Genomic DNA, 16,369 nt, shown 5'->3' on the forward strand with positions numbered 1-16,369 from the left:
AAGGCCCCCAACCCAATACCCTATCCTCCGGCAGGGAAAAGCCTCTTCCCAACGCCCCGCCCCCTTCGGACCCTCCACCCCCACCCACCCGGACCCCGCCCCTGAATGTAACCATTGTTTTTCTGCCTTCTGTCGGGGTGACTTGGCTCTACTCCAGCCAAAGCCCCGCCCTGGAGGGCCCTGAACCCGACCGAGCCAATCGGCACCGGTGGGTTTGTCCCCGTTCTCTCAAGCCTCGCCCCGGGTTCTTAATCCCGGCAGCTTCCGCCAAGCAGTCTCAGAGCCACGCGGCGAGCCCGGGAGGTCCGGTCTCGGCTAACAGCTGATTCTTCCCGGGATCCCGGGCCGCCGCCTTCGGCACCCAGGGGACCGGATCTTCCCGCCTGGACCCAAGAGCCTGGCCCCCCTCTTCCCGGAGCTCCGTCTTCCGGCCCCCAGACTCAGGCTCCCCAGCTCTCCGTTTCCAGGACCCAGGCACCCCAGGTCCCCGCCTCCCGGATCTGCGCCACCAGGACCTAGCCTCTTGAAGACCTCTGCCGCCTGGGCGCCTTCAGCCTTCCGGAGCCAAGGACCCTAGGTCCCAGCTTGAGAAACTCCCGTATTCCTAACCCCCAGGGTAAAGAACCCCAGGTGCTCCCACCTCCCAGCTTTCAGCGCCGGGCGCAAACGAAGAGCAGAGGAGCCCCAGCGCCCAGCCTGGGGAATCTCAAACACTCCAGCTTCTAAGAGACAAGGAACTTAAGCGCTGTGGACTTACAACTCCAAGGAACCCTCCAAAGTTCCAGCCTCCAGGCTCTGTTAACTCAACAAAGTTTTAAGGAACGAGAGCGTCCTGGGAAGGAGCCCCAAGCGCTCCCAGCTTCCAGGCTCTGAGGAACCCCGGGGCGTTCATCATGGTGGCCGATCCGCCTAAGGGAGACCCCAAGGGGTACGCGGCGGCGGAGCCCACCGCCAACGGTGTCTCGGCGTTGGTCCCCCTAGAGGACCTCGGCTCGGCAAAAGGCGGCTGTTGCGGCTCCGGGGACCAGGTGCGCCGCTGCCTTCGCGCCAACCTGCTGGTGCTGCTGACAGTGGTGGCGGTGTTGGCGGGAGTGGCTCTGGGGCTGGGGGTCTCGGGGGCCGGCGGCGCGCTAGCGCTGGGCCCAGCGCGCCTGGAGGCCTTTGCCTTCCCGGGCGAGCTGCTGCTGCGCCTGCTAAAGATGATCATCTTGCCGCTGGTGGTGTGCAGCCTGATCGGCGGCGCGGCCAGCCTGGACCCGAGCGCGCTCGGCCGCCTGGGCGCCTGGGCGCTGCTCTTTTTCCTGGTTACTACACTGCTAGCGTCGGCGCTCGGCGTGGGCTTGGCGCTCGCACTGCAGCCGGGCGCCGCCTTCGCCGCCATCAACGCCTCGGTCGGGGCCACGGGCTCCGTGGAAGAGGCCCCCAGCAAGGAGGTGCTCGATTCGTTCCTGGATCTTGTGAGGTCAGACCCCGCCCTCCCGGTGGGGAGGTTGGAGGAAGGGGGTGGGTGCTTCAGCCTCGTGGGGAGGGGACGCGTGTTAGGGTTGGCCGGAGTCGCCACGTGGACGGAAGGGGGGTTTTGGGTCCTCCGTGTCCGGGACATCCCCAGGGCCTCAGGAAAACAGGATGGGATAGTTGGGGGGGAGCTCTGGCCCCTTGAGGGTCAGGGTACAGAGGGTGAGAACAGGCTTCTGGAGGAGATTTCTAAACATGGGGGCCTGCGTACATAAGCGGGACCCCACAGGAGGGTGATAGGGGCGTGGAAGTCTTATAGAGGGAGAAGTGATGCTTTGCGGAGTTGAGGGGGACATAAGAGGGTCTCTGCTGTGAGGGGGGAGGATCCTGAGGGGAACTTGGAAGGGGATCTTTGGGTGGCCAAGGGCCCCAGGATGGGGCTTCTGGATAAAGGTTTAAGTCCAGTGTCTGGATAAAAGTTCTGGGAGCCCTGGGCAAGGGGCCCCTGCAGGACCTGAAGAGATCAGAATGACCCCCCACCAGGCCCTCTTCCCACGTGGTTCCCCACACCACGTGTCCCCCAGACAAAGCCAGGTACTTTTTTCGGCCTCTTTTCCCCACCCAGTTCAGCTGGGCAGGACCCTGGCTTCCCCTTTTTTATGTTCCTGGTAGGTAAGTCCCGCCACCTCCACAAACTTTCCATCCCATTTCCTACTCTGTCTGGTACCCGGCCGCCCTCCCCTCCCACTAGGCTGCCCAGAAAGGGGGCAGATTCTTTTCTTTTGGGCTTCTGCTCCCCTGCCCTCAAGAATGGCTCTCTCCCCCCTTTTAAGGAGGGCAGGCTGCTGGATCCACATGGCCTTGCCTTTGAGGCCTGCTGATTCAGTGTCTCCAGGTTGGTTGGGGACTTCCTGGAAGTGGGGGACGGAAATGATGAGTCACGGAACAGGGTTCCCCTCAGTCTCTTGGGGCATCAGTGCAGGCTGATATTGGGGGGAGGCTTGGTGTCCAGAAATTACAGCGGGTGGGCACCTCCTGGCTGGGGGAGATTAGCTGTGTCCTGACCCAGCCCTGGCTGGCCTGGGTGGGTACAGGCCGACCTGCAGACGGGCACACCCACTTGAAGTTTGTTTATGTGTGCAAGCTTCCCCGTTGTGCCCAAATCCATGTAGCTCATTTGGCCAGCCACTCGGCGACTTAGCTGGAACATCTCAGAGCCACCCAACTTTATAAGCCACTGACACACAACTGGACACGGGCACGCAGACGCTCACTGATGCCACTGACCGCACCAACATGTGTAACACTGCCTAAACACAGCTCAGGAGCACATGCACACTCACATACGTGCCTACAGGGCCACACGCGAACAGGGTCACACGTATCTGAACACTAACCTGCACCACCCAACCGGATACCAACACCTGATAAACGACCAACCACCACCACCAGCTGTGCACCCACGTCTTTGTGAGAGGGAGGATCCGAGGTTGCCGAGCGGTTCGGACTGTGGCACCAGCTGGCCGGTTTCAAATCCCAGTTTTGCCACTTCCTAACGGCAAGTTTCTTCACCTGTCAGTGCCTCAGCTTCCTCTTCTGTGAAATGGGGGTAATAATGCAGGGCCCTGAGGGCTGTCAGGAGAATTAAATGAGTTGATTTATATAAAGCACTTAGTACAGCGCCCGCCCGTAGTCACCTTGGCTGTTATTTTTGTCTTGCCCTGAGGCACACGGGGCCACTGTCCGACTCCCTCTCATGCTCAGTGGGGTTTAATGCATGCTGCTGCACACTTAGTCACACCCAGACATCCTCGCACGAGAGTGGCTGCATAAACACAAAGGCGCATTCACAACAACACAGTCAATCCTTGTCACTTTCTCACCACCTCTTCCCTAACACACCCAGATCTTCCCCACAGCCTGCAACCCACCAGGCAGCCCCCAGGGCCAGCCCTTTCCTCAGCCCTCCCAGGCCTCCGGGAGGAAGTGGCTGATGCAAGATGTCCAGAGTATTGAGGGTGCTGAGTGTGGGATGGAGCCAGGCCCCATAACCCTGCCCCAGCCTGCCTTGGGAAGCTGGCATTCCTCACCCTCAATCCACATTCCCTCTGGGCTAGAACACCAGCCTCCTGGGTCCCAGGATTCCAACTGAGACTCTGCACACCCTGGAAAGATGTGCAGGCCCAGGTCCATCTCTGCCTGGCTGAACCTGGCTGAGGCATGGGTGAGGGCCACATTTGGGTACAGATGGGGCCTCCAAGGTTCCCCTCACCCCAAGAGGCCAACCCAGCCCCCCTGACCTCCTCCTGTGGTATCTAATACTCCCCCCCCCCAACCATGTTTATCTCTGCAGAAATATCTTCCCCTCCAACCTGGTGTCCGCAGCCTTCCGCTCAGTGAGTCCTCTGGGGTGTCCCTCAGGGTTGGGGGGTGGGCAGGGAGGGAGACAGCCAGTTCCAGCCCCTTGGTGCCTGATTTTGGGTGGTGCCTGGAAAAACGAACGTGCCCACATATTTACAGGCCATATTGCAGGGCTCCTGGGTTATTTCTGAATGAAACCCATCCACGCCCCTCATGAGAATATGGGTTCTGAGCCTCCTCTGGGTTCGAATTCTAGCTGTGTGACCCTGAGCAAGTGCCTTTACCTCTCTGAGCCTCAGTTTCCACCTCTGGAAAATGGGGGTATGAATAGTCTTACTGCAGCAGGGTTGCTGGTGGGATGGAATGAGATCACGTTTAAGGGAAGCTTAGGGCGGGCTTTTTTTTTTTTTCCCGGTATGTGGGCTTCTCACTGTTGTGGCCTCTCCCGTTGCGGAGCACAGGCTCCGGATGCGCAGGCCCAGCGGCCATGGCTCACGGGCCCAGCCGCTCCGCGGCATATGGGATCCTCCCAGACCGGGGCACGAACCCGTATCCCCTGCATCGGCAGGCGGACTCTCAACCACTGCGCCACCAGGGAGGCCCTTAGGGCGGGCTTTGAGTATTGTCAGTGCCAGGATGGGGTGGGGGAGCCTCGATGACAATTGATGCTGACTCTCCCCAACCCCACCTGCAGTACGCTACCTCCTATGAGGAGAGATTGTTCAACGGAACCCAGGTGAAGGTAAGAGCTGGGAAGGTGGTAGGGGGCCCTGCACCTTGGTTTTTCCATTTTGTTCTTACCCTGGTCTCGTCTGCTCTCTGGGTCTTCTTTTTATTTATTATTTTTATTTTTGGCTGTGTTGGGTCTTCGTTGCTGCGCTCTCTAGTTGCAGCGAGCGGGGGCTACTCTATGTTGCGGTATGCAGGTTTCTCATTGTGGTGGTTTCTCTTCTTGCGGAGCACGGGCTCTAGGTGCGTGGACTTCAGTAGTTGTGGCATGCGGGCTCAGTAGTTGTGGCTCGCGGGCTCTAGAGCACAGGCTCAGTAGTTGTGGTGCACGGGCTTAGTTGCTCTGCGGCACGTGGGATCTTCCCGGACCAGGGCTCGAACCCGTGTCCCCTGCACTGGCAGGCGGTTCTGAACCACTGTGCCACCAGGGAAGTCCCCTGGGTCCTCTAACATTTGGGCGCAATCTGTTTTAAACTCTCCGAAGCCCCTCCCCAATTTCTGTCTTTTCTGCCTTTCTGGAATCTCCATTGTGCCCTCTCTTCTCCGTCCACACAGCCACACTCAGGTCCAGGCCCCTCTTCTCCCCTCCCTTCCCACCCCCTCCCACCCACCTTCAGCCTGGCAGCTGGAGTATTCTTTCCAGAGCACAAACCTGACCCAGCCTCTCTCCTGCCTAAAGCCCTGTCATATTCCCTAGTGCCCTCAGAAGAAAGCCTAGGCTCCTCGCCATAGTCCCCGGGGCCCCTGTGAGGTCCTGCCCCTGCCCATCCGCCCACGCAGCCTCATCTTGTGACTCTGCCTGGTCCATTCTGCTCCAGCCACAGTGAATTTCTTTCTGTTCTTTGAATGCCTAAGTTAGAGTCATTTCAAGGTTGTTGCATATTGTTAACTCTCTCTAGAAGAGGTAACAATACCCCTCCCCTCCTTTTACCTTGTTCACCCCTGGTCTCCGGGTCGTAGCCCCTTCCTCCAGGAAGCCCTCCCTGATTCCCCTCCTCCAAGCTTGGCAGCACAACCTTCCTTGGTTCCCATACTCCCCTGGGTTCCCCCGTCCCAGCCCTGTCCACTCTGGGTGGTCCCTGGACCTGGACTCTGAGCCTTGGGAGGATGGGGCCCGGGGAATGGTCCTGTCTCTGCTGGGTCCCAGCAGTGCGCAGGACAGGCCCTCAGTCACTGTGCAGGTTGACTGAATGGCCCCGCCCATCCCCATGTGTTCTTGCCCAAAGGTGCCCGTGGGGGGTGAGGTGGAGGGTATGAACATCCTGGGCCTGGTGGTGTTTGCCATCATCTTTGGCGTGGCCCTGCGGAAGCTGGGGCCTGAGGGAGAGCTGCTCATCCGCTTCTTCAACTCCTTCAATGATGCCACCATGGTGCTGGTCTCCTGGATCATGTGGTAAGTGGTGGGAGAGGGGGCTGGTGAGGCGGGGTGGGGCGATCCTCTGTCTGCTCCTTCGAACCAGACGGCCTAGATTCAAATCCAGCATCGACTATTCCCTGGCTATGTGACTTCAGGCAAGTGACTTACTCTCTCTGTGCCTCAGTTTCCTCATCTATAAGGTGAGGACAGTGCTGTATGCCGTGAGAGCTAATACTGATCCTGGAACCTTCTTGATCCTATTGGAAGGTGACAAAAAGACCTCTGAGCTGTGGCCGCAGCCTGGCTAATGCATCTCAGTTTCTGAGATTTCACTGTCATCAAATGTTTACCTTTGGATCAATAATGGAAAATAGTGCCTGCTTTATAGGGTTATAATTAAGATGACATGAGTGACTGAGGTGTAAGTAAAGCACTTAGAAAGAGTTTTAAATGTCTAGCACCTACTGAGCATTCAGTTAATGTCAGCTACGATTATCACCATTATGCATGAGCTTTTGTTAAATGGCCTCAGATAATGAGGGAAAAAAACATGTGCAGAGGCCTTCAGCTTCACTCTTGCTACCTCCCGTCTCATCTCCACATGGTGTCACACTGATTCTCAGGACCCATCCTGGGTCAGAAGGTCAGAAATCAGGAGGTGAGGTAATCAGGGTTAGGGCTGCTGCATTTTTACCAAATCTCCCCCCACCCCAACCCTGATTCCAGGGTAGCTGACATCTAAGAAGCTGCTGTGTGGAACTCATAGAAACACTTGGTGTGTGGCTAAGAGCAGGCTCTGAAGCTGGGCAGCCTGAGTTCCTATCCCGGCGCTACTACTTCCCAGCTGTGTGCCCTACGACAAGTTACTTATCCCGCCGTGCCTCAGTTTCCCCATCTGGAAAACGGCGTTGATAGTACCAGGCACGAGTTAATACATGTAAAATTCTTGGGACAGTGCCTGACCTATAGCGTGCCTACAGTAAACAAGCTTAGCTAATATTTGTCAAGTACTTGTTTAATTTCTGGGCATATCTGACTGGCTAGAACTTGGGCATTTGGCCAAACCTAGGTGCACAGGTGGCTGGGAAATGGTGCTTTTCTTCTGTAACTAAAGAGGAGAAGGGGTTTGGAGACAAGTAGCCATAGCGATCAGGCAATCAGGGAAGTGATCTTGGGAGCCCTCCTGGCTAGGAGACACATGCAACCCCTGGGATCTTCCCTCCAGGAGAGGGTGATAATAAATCCCAGCGGAAGTCTATAGACTTCACTTATCGTGTACAAAAAGCTTTCACCTCATTTCAACTGGCATCTCATTTCATCCTCCCAAGATTCCTATGAGGTTGGTAGCATTCTGGCCCCTGTTTTACAGACCTATTTGATTTTAATTCAATGATAGCAGCAAGAGACGAAAAATAGGAGCTCCCTTGTGGGGTTGTGGTGAAGATTCAATCCCGTTCAAGGGCTCGGCACATCATAAACGCTTCATACCTGGGAGTTGTCATTAAGACGTGAGCCACGATTTTTATTTTTCATGGTGAGAGAGCGTATTGGTTTATGTCATATTAGCTGCTGTAACAAACAAACCCAGAATATGTAAATGATATGCACGGCGGGTGTTTCTTTCCTGGTCATGTGTTAAGTCCACATCTGGTGGGTGACTCTACTCCAAGTGGTTGATGGAACCACCCAAGCTTCTTTTATATCCCAACGGCACTGTGTTCAATGGGAGAGATTGGAGGATGGCAGGGGAGGTGCCCGAACCTCAGCCCACATTGCTGTGGGCACTTCCTGACTTTGAGGGAGGCTGAGAAATGCGGTCAGGCCATGTGCCCAGCACAATGCCTGGCCCTGGGTGGGCACATGGTCAGAGGTGGCAAGCTGTCTCCTGGGTAATTAGGTATGCCCCTGTGGGCATCTTGTTCCTGGTGGCCGGCAAGATCGTGGAGATGGAGGACGTGGGGATGCTCTTCGCCAGTCTCGGCAAATACATCCTGTGCTGCCTGCTTGGCCACGCCATCCATGGGCTCCTGGTGCTGCCTTTCATCTACTTCTTCTTCACCCGCAAGAACCCCTACCGGTTCCTGTGGGGCATCATGACGCCGCTGGCCACTGCCTTCGGGACTTCCTCCAGGTGTGACCTTGGGGCAGACCAAGGCAGGGGTTTTAAGCTTAAGGGGCCTGGAGCAGGCATCAGATGTCTAAAGACCCCTGAAATTTTGTCTAGGGACATGGGATCTGGGTACAGGGAACCCCCACCCCCATTAGGAAACTACTGCCTTGGAGATTTATTCCTCCCTTCCTGAGAACCCCTCCCCACCCCAAGGCCTGGCCTTGGACGACTCTAGTGCTTTACCCTGGATCCAACCTCTAAAAGCTCCTTCCACCTCTCCTGAGTAGTTTGTCCGTCACTGCTGGCCCGGTCCCCTCAGGATCCAACCCTTCCTATAGCAGCATCCCCAAGAGATAGTAATTCTTAGTCGAGGTCTGTTATTGGTAGAGATGGGGAAGGGGTGCGAGTCAGTGAGCGCTCAGACATTCTAGAATTTAGTTATGAATTTTTATGTGTATTTTAAGGGGTAGCCGTTGGTAATCTCCCAGGGGTCCAAGATTCCCTATATTTTGGAATGCTTCCATTCTGTGGGATCCCTAGTGCCTTCGGGCTCTGAGAAGAGAAGGGCATGACGAGCCGGGGAGGGCTAAGGGGTGTGGGCGGAGGCTCGGGGTCGTGGGAAGCAGAGGTCTAGGCTGGTGGGCAGAGCTTGCGCCTGAGATTAGGTGCTGTGTGGGCGGGGCCTGGTCCAGGGGATGGTCAGGGGAGGTAGGTGGGGCGTGGCTTGAGCAGTGGGCGGGGCCCCGTCGTGCTGGCCGGGTGAGCTTGCGCTAACTCAGATCTGCGGTCCCTGGTAGCTCCGCCACGCTGCCGCTGATGATGAAGTGCGTGGAGGAGAAGAACGGCGTGGCCAAGCACATCAGCCGCTTCATTCTGCCCATCGGTGCCACTGTCAACATGGACGGTGCCGCGCTCTTCCAGTGTGTGGCTGCAGTGTTTATTGCACAGCTCAATCAGCGATCCTTGGACTTCGTGAAGATTATCACTATCCTGTGAGTGCGGGGGTGCTGCGGCTAGGACCCTCAAGGCACCTGACCCCTCCCTTGAGAATGGACACAAGATGGGAGGAGCAGCCCCACCCCCACAGCTTCTCCCATTACCGAGCGGCCTCTCCCTGACCTCTCTCCTCCCCCAGGGTCACCGCCACAGCATCCAGTGTGGGCGCCGCGGGCATCCCCGCCGGAGGTGTCCTCACTCTGGCCATCATCCTCGAGGCGGTCAGCCTGCCGGTTCACGACATCTCCTTGATCTTGGCTGTGGACTGGCTAGTGTGAGTGTGGCTCGGGGGTTTGGGGGTCTCAGGGGTACTCCTGAGAAAGGGGATGAGCAAGAGGGTCATTGAGAGCCTCTGAGCAGAAGAGAGGAAGGAAGGGGTTCTAGAAGAAAGGGGAGGGGACCTCACCTTGAGTGTTCCAATCAGAGGGAAGAAAGGGATCTTTGGGGTTCCAAGAGGAACCCCAGAAAGGTAGCATGTCCCAGCGGTTAATAGAGCAGACTCTTAGACCAGGCTCCCAGAGCCACTGTTGCTAGCTATAATGACCTTGGGCAAGAACTTAATCTCCCTGTGTCTCAGTTTCTCCATCTGTAAAATGGAGAGAATAGTTTCTCCTGGAGGATTAGATGACTTAATACACGCAGCTTTCTTAGAACAACTACTTAGAACAGTAAGTAGAAAATGCTACGTAATTGTTAGCTATCATGATTAAGCTGTTAAGAGTGTAAAAGATTAGAAGACAGTCTGGCTTCAAAAGTTAAATAGAGAGTTACCATGTGTCTTAGCGATACCACTCCTAGGTTTAAACCCAAGAGAATTGAAAACATGTCCACAAAAACTTGTACGTGAATGTTCACAGCAGCACTTTTTTTTTTTTAATTCAACACCTTTTTTAAAAAAATTAATTAATTATTTGGCTGAGTCAGGTCTTAGTTGTGGCAGGTGGGCTCTCCAATGGTGCATGGGTTCTAGAGCACAGGCTCAGTAGTTGCGGCACATGGGCTTAGTTGCCCCGAGGCATGTGGAATCTTAGTTCCCCGACCAGGCATCGAACCTGCGTCCCCTGCATTGGAAGGCAGAGTCTTAACCACTGGACCACCAGGGATATTCCCCATAACAGCACTATTCCTAATAGCGAACAGGTGGAAACAACCCAAATACCTATCAATTGATGAATGGATAAACAAAGTGTCATATGTCCACACAATGGAATATTATTCAGCAATAAAATGGAATGAAGCAGTGATGCAAACGTACATACTACAACCTATGACCCTTGAAAATATTATGCTAAGTGAAAGAAGCCGGACAAAAAGGACCACATTGTATATGACTCCATTTATATGAACTGTTCAGAATAGGCAAATCTATAGACAGAAAGTAGATTAGTGGTTGCCTAGGGCTGGGGGATGGGAGGAAATGGGGGATAACTGCTTAATGGGTACGAGGGTTTCTTTCTGGAGTGATGAAAATATTCTGGAATTAAATAGTGGTGATTGTTGCACAACCCTGAATAAATTAAAAACCACTGGGTTATATTCTTTTAAAGGGTGAATTTTATGGTATGTGAATTGTATCTCAATTTTTTTAAATGGCACACACACCCACACAAAAAGTATATAAAGAGGAAGGAAAAAGATCTTGAGGATTCTAGGGAGGAGAAGGGCCTAAGGGAGAACTTAGTATTTCAGAAGAAAGAGGCATTGATGGATCTTCTGGGGCCCCAAGGAAAGGGAGGCATGATTTCTTGAGGTTCCAGAAGGAACAAATCTTGTATTTGATTGGAAGAAGGATCTTTGGGGATCCAGGGAGGAGGGAGGAGATCTTTGGGGTCCTAAGGCAGAGAGAAAGCCTGATGGGACACTTGGGCTTCTAGGGGAAGGAAGGTGGGTAGGAGGCTTCTGGGGTTCTAGAGGAAAAGATCTTTAAGGTTCTAGAGGAAGGGATATTTGAGATCCTGGGAGGATGGAGGGATGAGCTCCTAAGAGGCGTAGAACAGGGTTCTGTGAAGGAGGCCATGGTGGGGACTTGAAGGTACCAGGCAGGGAGAGGGGAGAGAGTTGGGCCCTGACCCTCCCCCTCCCCCTCACTTCCCCCTCACTGTTCCCCCTTCAGCGACCGGTCCTGTACTGTCCTCAACGTGGAAGGTGATGCCTTTGGGGCAGGACTCCTCCAAAATTACGTGGATCGCACAGAGTCCCGCAGTTCAGTGCCCGAGCTGATCCATGTGAAGAGTGAGGCCCCCTTGGCTGGGCTGCCGGTCCCCACCGAGGAAGGGAACCCTCTCCTCAAACGCTGTCCAGGACCTGCTGGGGACGCTGACACCTGTGAGAAGGAATCAGTCATGTAAATCCCAGTAGGGACCTTCCCTGCCCCATTGGGGGGGTGCTTTGGACATTGGGATCATGCAGCATGGATGAATGGACTAACAGGGCCTCTTGGAGAGTCCCGCCCACACAGTCGGGGAGCCACAGGCCTCAGCTTCCCTCCCTGCCATGAGATCTGGGAGGCCTCACTGCTGGGGTATATGCGTTTGCTTGTGTGTGTGTGTGTGACTGTCTGTCCCCAAATCTCCCCAGTCCTCAACTCCTGTCCCTACCCAAGGCTAGAAAACAGTAAGATGGAGAAGTAGCGGCCTCCACACCCCATCCTGGGAGCCTGCATGGCCTCGTGTCTCAGGACACAGGGCACCATGGGAAATTCTTCTCTCTTGGAGCAAAAGGATGTTCCGACAGGTTGCTGGCTCCTTTGATGGTTATTTTGGTGGCTGTAGCTCTGGGGGGCGTGCGTGCGTGTGTGCGTGTGTGCGTGTGTGTGTGTGTGTGTGTCTTCTGTGACTCTCCACAGTACAATCCCACCTTGTCCCCAGGCCCTGTGTTCCCTTCACAGTAACAGAAACACTCCCAGGAGCCCTGAGGGGAGTTACTGCTGTTACTCCAGAGGATGTTTTTCAGCAATAAAATTGTCAAGTATATCTAATCAGATGTTTTCAAGAATTTGACTAAAAGTGCTAGCCACACAGAAAACAACAAACAACAACAACAAAATGATAAATTGGACTTCATTGAAATAAAATATCTGTTCATCAAAAAACACGCAGCCAAAAAATAAAAATATATATATACACACACAACACTGTTGGAAACCACAGTGAGATACCACTACACACACTTATTGGCATGGCAACACACAAAAGCAATACCAAGTGCTGATAATGTGGAACTGGACAGAGCCCATGCATTGCTGGTGGGAATGCAAAATGGTCCAGTCACTTTGGAAAATCACTGGGCAGTTGCTTATAAAAACTGGGCACTTTAGGGCTTCCCTGGTGGCGCAGTGGTTGAGAGTCCGCCTGCCGATGCAGGGGACACGGGTTCGTGCCCTGGTCCGGGAAGATCCCACACGCCGTGGAGCGGCTGGGCCCGTGAGCCATGTCCGCTGAGCCTGCGCGTCCGGAGCCTGTGCTCCACAACGGGAGAGGCCGCAACAGTGAGAGGCTCACGTACTGCAAAAAAAACAAAACAAAACAAAACAAACAAACAAAAAAACCTGGGCACTTTAATATCAAAGTGTATTTTAAAATATCTACTTACCATGGGGCTCATGAGTCCCGCTCCTGGGTATTTGCCCAAGAGAAATGAAAGCTCCTATTCACACAAAAGCTGGTACACAAATGTTATAGGCGCTCTCTGTAATTGCCAAAATTTAGAAACAAATCAATTGGATTAGCTGGTACAATCATCATTCGATGGAAGCCTGCTGGGCACAAAAATTAGTGATACACTCAACACGATGCATCTCACAGATAACATTTTGTTTTGTTTTGTTTTGCGGTACGCTGGCCTCTCACTGTTGCGGCCTCTCCCGTTGCGGAGCACAGGCTCTGGACGCGCAGGCTCAGCGGCCATGGCTCACGGGCCCAGCCGCTTCACGGCGTGTGGGATCTTCCCGGACCAGGGCACGAACCCATGTCCCCTGCATCGTCAGGCGGACTCTCAGCCACTGTGCCACCAGGGAAGCCCTGTCCTATATCTTGATATGACTGATGCTTACACAGATGTAAACGTTTGGAAAAATAAACTAACCAGTACACTTAAGATGTGTGCATTATGTACCCTAGGTATGTTAGCTTCCAGTTAAAAATTTTGTACCACCTGTGGTCAATTCATTTCCGACTATAACCACCTCCATAGGAATGCAGTTACCCCTTGATAACTCCCACTATCCTAATAGTCCCAATAATGACTTGCTCTTTTTTTGTTTGTTTTAAACCCCTAATTTGCTGTTTGAATCAAAAACCTGTTCTGCAACTGTTTTCAGTTCTCTTTGGGTCCCGGACACGGACGACACCAGTCAAGACTCACCTGTTCTAACAGGATCCTGTCTTGTGCATTGTTGAAGCATGTTACTCGTGACTGATATTCTCTCCCCCTTCCTAGGTCCTTATGTGGACTTCTGCCAGGTGCCTGGAGGCACCACCAATTACAGATGTTACAGCTTTAGCACCTTTTTTGGGTTTATGTAGTTATTTCTCCTGATCATTGCTGTGTGGCAGGGAAATATCATTCATATCTGATTCTGTGCAAAATTGTGTATTGCACAAAAACATAGCCACTAATGAGTTCATTAAGTGTTGAATAAATTAAGTAATTGTTTTCAATGATTTCTATTATGCCAGAAACCTTAGTGGGTTGTTACAGAAGTGTTTAATAGGAGTGTTAAATGATACTTAGGGAAATCAGTTGGGGTTTTTGGATGGAGCTAGGAGTGCATTATTTTCCTCACTTGAAATAGCTGTTTACTGCCCAATTTTCTATTTCATGCTTTTGGGAGAATGGATGAGATTTAGATGATGAGGGATGCCTATTTAAAGAGATACACACCTACGTATGTAATATTTTGCATGTACAATCTATGTAGAAAATATATGTACATACAACTGGGCCATATTCCACCAAACAGTACTTACCCATTTTTTAATTTTCTTAAATTTTTTTTTTTTTTTTTTTTTTTGCGGTACGCGGGCCTCTCACTGTTGTGGCCTCTCCCGTTGTGGAGCACAGGCTCCGGACGCGCAGGCCCAGTGGCCATGGCTCACGGGCCCAGCCGCTCTGCAGCACGCGGGATCCTCCCGGACCGGGGCACGAACCCACGTCCCCCGCATCGGCAGGCGGACTCTCAACCACTGCGCCACCGGGGAAGCCCTAAAAATTTTTTTTAATTAAAAAAATTTTTTTTTATTTTGGCCACGCTGTGTGGCTTGCAGGATCTTAGTTCCTCGACCAGGGATTGAACCCGGGCCATGGCAGTGAAATTGCAGAGTCCCAACCACTGGACCGCCAGGGAATTCCCACTTACCAAATTTTTTCATTCCATTTTTTAAAATTGAAGTCTAGTTGATTTACAATGTTGTGTTAATTTCTGATGTACAGCAGAGTGATTCAGTTACACACACACACACACATATATATACATTCTTTTTCATATTCTTTTCTGTTATGGTTTATCACAGGACATTGAACATAGTTCTCCATGCTATACAGTAGGACCTTGTTTATCCATTCTGTATATACCAGTTTGCATCTGCTCATCCCAAACTCCCACCCATCTCTGCCGCACCCCCTGCCCCCTTGGTAACCACAAGTCTGTTCTCCGTGTTTGTGAGTGTGCTTCGTAGATAGGTTCATTCGTGTCATATTTTAGAAAAATATGGAACGCTCCACGAATTTGCGTGTCATCCCTGTGCAGGGGCCAAGCTAATCTCTGTATCATTCCAATTTTAGTATATGTGCTGCCAAAGCAAGCGCTCTATTCCATTGTTTAAAATTGCTGAGCACATGCCATTAGTTTGCCTAAAATGCTGATCTAGGTCATATAGAAAGACTGGAGCCATGTCAAGCCTCCTTGGTATTGATAGGGCCTCAAGTGACTCCCAGACCCTGTCCCCACTAGGATGTGCACTCCAGGAGGAAGCCACCTTTGTCCTGCTCACAGCTGTGTGTCCAGAGCACAGCAGAGGTCCTGGCACGTAGTAGGTACTCAATATTTGCAGAAGGAATGAATTGGGCTCCAGCTACAGAGCCTCCTCGCTACAAGAGGCTGTTACCCTGGTGCAGACCCTGCTTCTGCTATCTACCAGCTATGTGACTTTGGGCAAGCACTGCCAGGTGTCACCATCTGGTGACAATGGCTGTTACGCCTCACCCGAAGGCAGCTGATGAAGGTTACATAAGAGCAGAAGAAAAAGCCCTGGAGGGCCACTCTCTGGAGCCTAGCCTCCATCTCCCCTGCCCCACCCACTCCTATTATTGGGACACCCCTCTTGCTTTTTCCCAAGGAGCCTGGCATGGGAGGAAGGGCTCGGGCTGGCCTTGGATTGGGCTTGGGCCCGGGTTCAAGCTCAGAGTGACAGTCTGGCGGGCAGGCAGCGTCATGACTCAGCTTTGTCTTCTAGTGACAGATCAATGTTTCTAGGCCATTTGGCCCCTCTCCGCCATCTGCTTTTTGGGGGTCAACCTCATTGAGGTATAATTTACATACAATAAATTGCATCCCTCAAAGCAGACAACGGGATGGGTTTTGACAGATACATATACGCTTGAAAAACCACCACCACAATCAAAACACACAGCATTCCTACCCGCCCCCAAACTTCCTCGTGCTCCTTTGTTGTCTTTCCCTCCATCCCCTCCCAGGCCCAGGCCACAGCTGATCTGCTTTTGGTCCCTAAGGATTCGTTTTGACACTTCTAGAATTTCACATGAGTGGAATCATATGGCATGTGGCTTTTTGCTTTGGCTTCTTTGACTCAGCGTAATGCTTTTGAGGGTTAGTCATATTTTTACATGTATCAGTAGTTCATTCCTCCCCCCCACCGTGGCCCCCCCAACCCATCTTAATCACTGAGTATTCCATTGTCTGGATGTACAGTTTGCCTCATGCGTTCACGGACATTGGGTAGTTTCCAGTTTGAGTTAACGTGCATAAAGGTGCATTTGTAAACACGTCTTTGAGCGCCATTCACTTTTCAGAGCAAATATTTTGTAATGTCCAGGGGTGATACCCGGAAGACTTGTTACTTGGTAAATGCGTTGGCTCATCCCACAGTCCTTGGGACCCCCTTTCCTCCCATTGTGCCTAGTGTTAACCCCTGGGCTGCTGGGTCAGGGGGAGACCCAGGGGGTCCCCAGGGAGAGCCAGAAGGGTAATAGTAGGGGACTCTTGGCAGTGACCATTTACCAATGGATTAATAACCCACAATTTAATGCTTCTATGTTTAAACCACAGGCATGGCCACACCAGTGCATGTGCTGGCTTGAATGTCAGCTCTGGGAAAGTCCTCTTGGCTCTCCTGAATTGAAGT

At 52.7% G+C, this 16,369-nt stretch overlaps 1 protein-coding gene and 1 non-coding gene across 2 annotated transcripts; one reads left to right on the forward strand and one right to left on the reverse strand.

Moving 5' to 3' along the window:
- The first annotated feature begins 258 nt into the window (after positions 1-258).
- Positions 259-11,985, forward strand: SLC1A5 (solute carrier family 1 member 5). The gene is made up of 8 exons (XM_060083196.1): positions 259-1,462; positions 3,809-3,851; positions 4,511-4,558; positions 5,772-5,938; positions 7,800-8,033; positions 8,810-9,004; positions 9,148-9,282; positions 11,122-11,985. Exons 1-8 carry the CDS (start codon positions 894-896, stop codon positions 11,354-11,356), a joined length of 1,626 nt encoding a protein of 541 aa, XP_059939179.1. The 5' UTR covers positions 259-893; the 3' UTR covers positions 11,357-11,985.
- A 2,724-nt stretch (positions 11,986-14,709) lies between these two features.
- Positions 14,710-14,813, reverse strand: LOC132481051 (U6 spliceosomal RNA). The gene has a single exon (XR_009530756.1). It is a non-coding gene; the product is annotated as a U6 spliceosomal RNA (small nuclear RNA).
- Between the last annotated feature and the right edge of the window lie 1,556 nt (positions 14,814-16,369).

Source organism: Mesoplodon densirostris, chromosome 19 (genome assembly GCF_025265405.1).
Source record: "Mesoplodon densirostris isolate mMesDen1 chromosome 19, mMesDen1 primary haplotype, whole genome shotgun sequence".
NCBI classification, from domain to species: domain Eukaryota; kingdom Metazoa; phylum Chordata; class Mammalia; order Artiodactyla; family Ziphiidae; genus Mesoplodon; species Mesoplodon densirostris.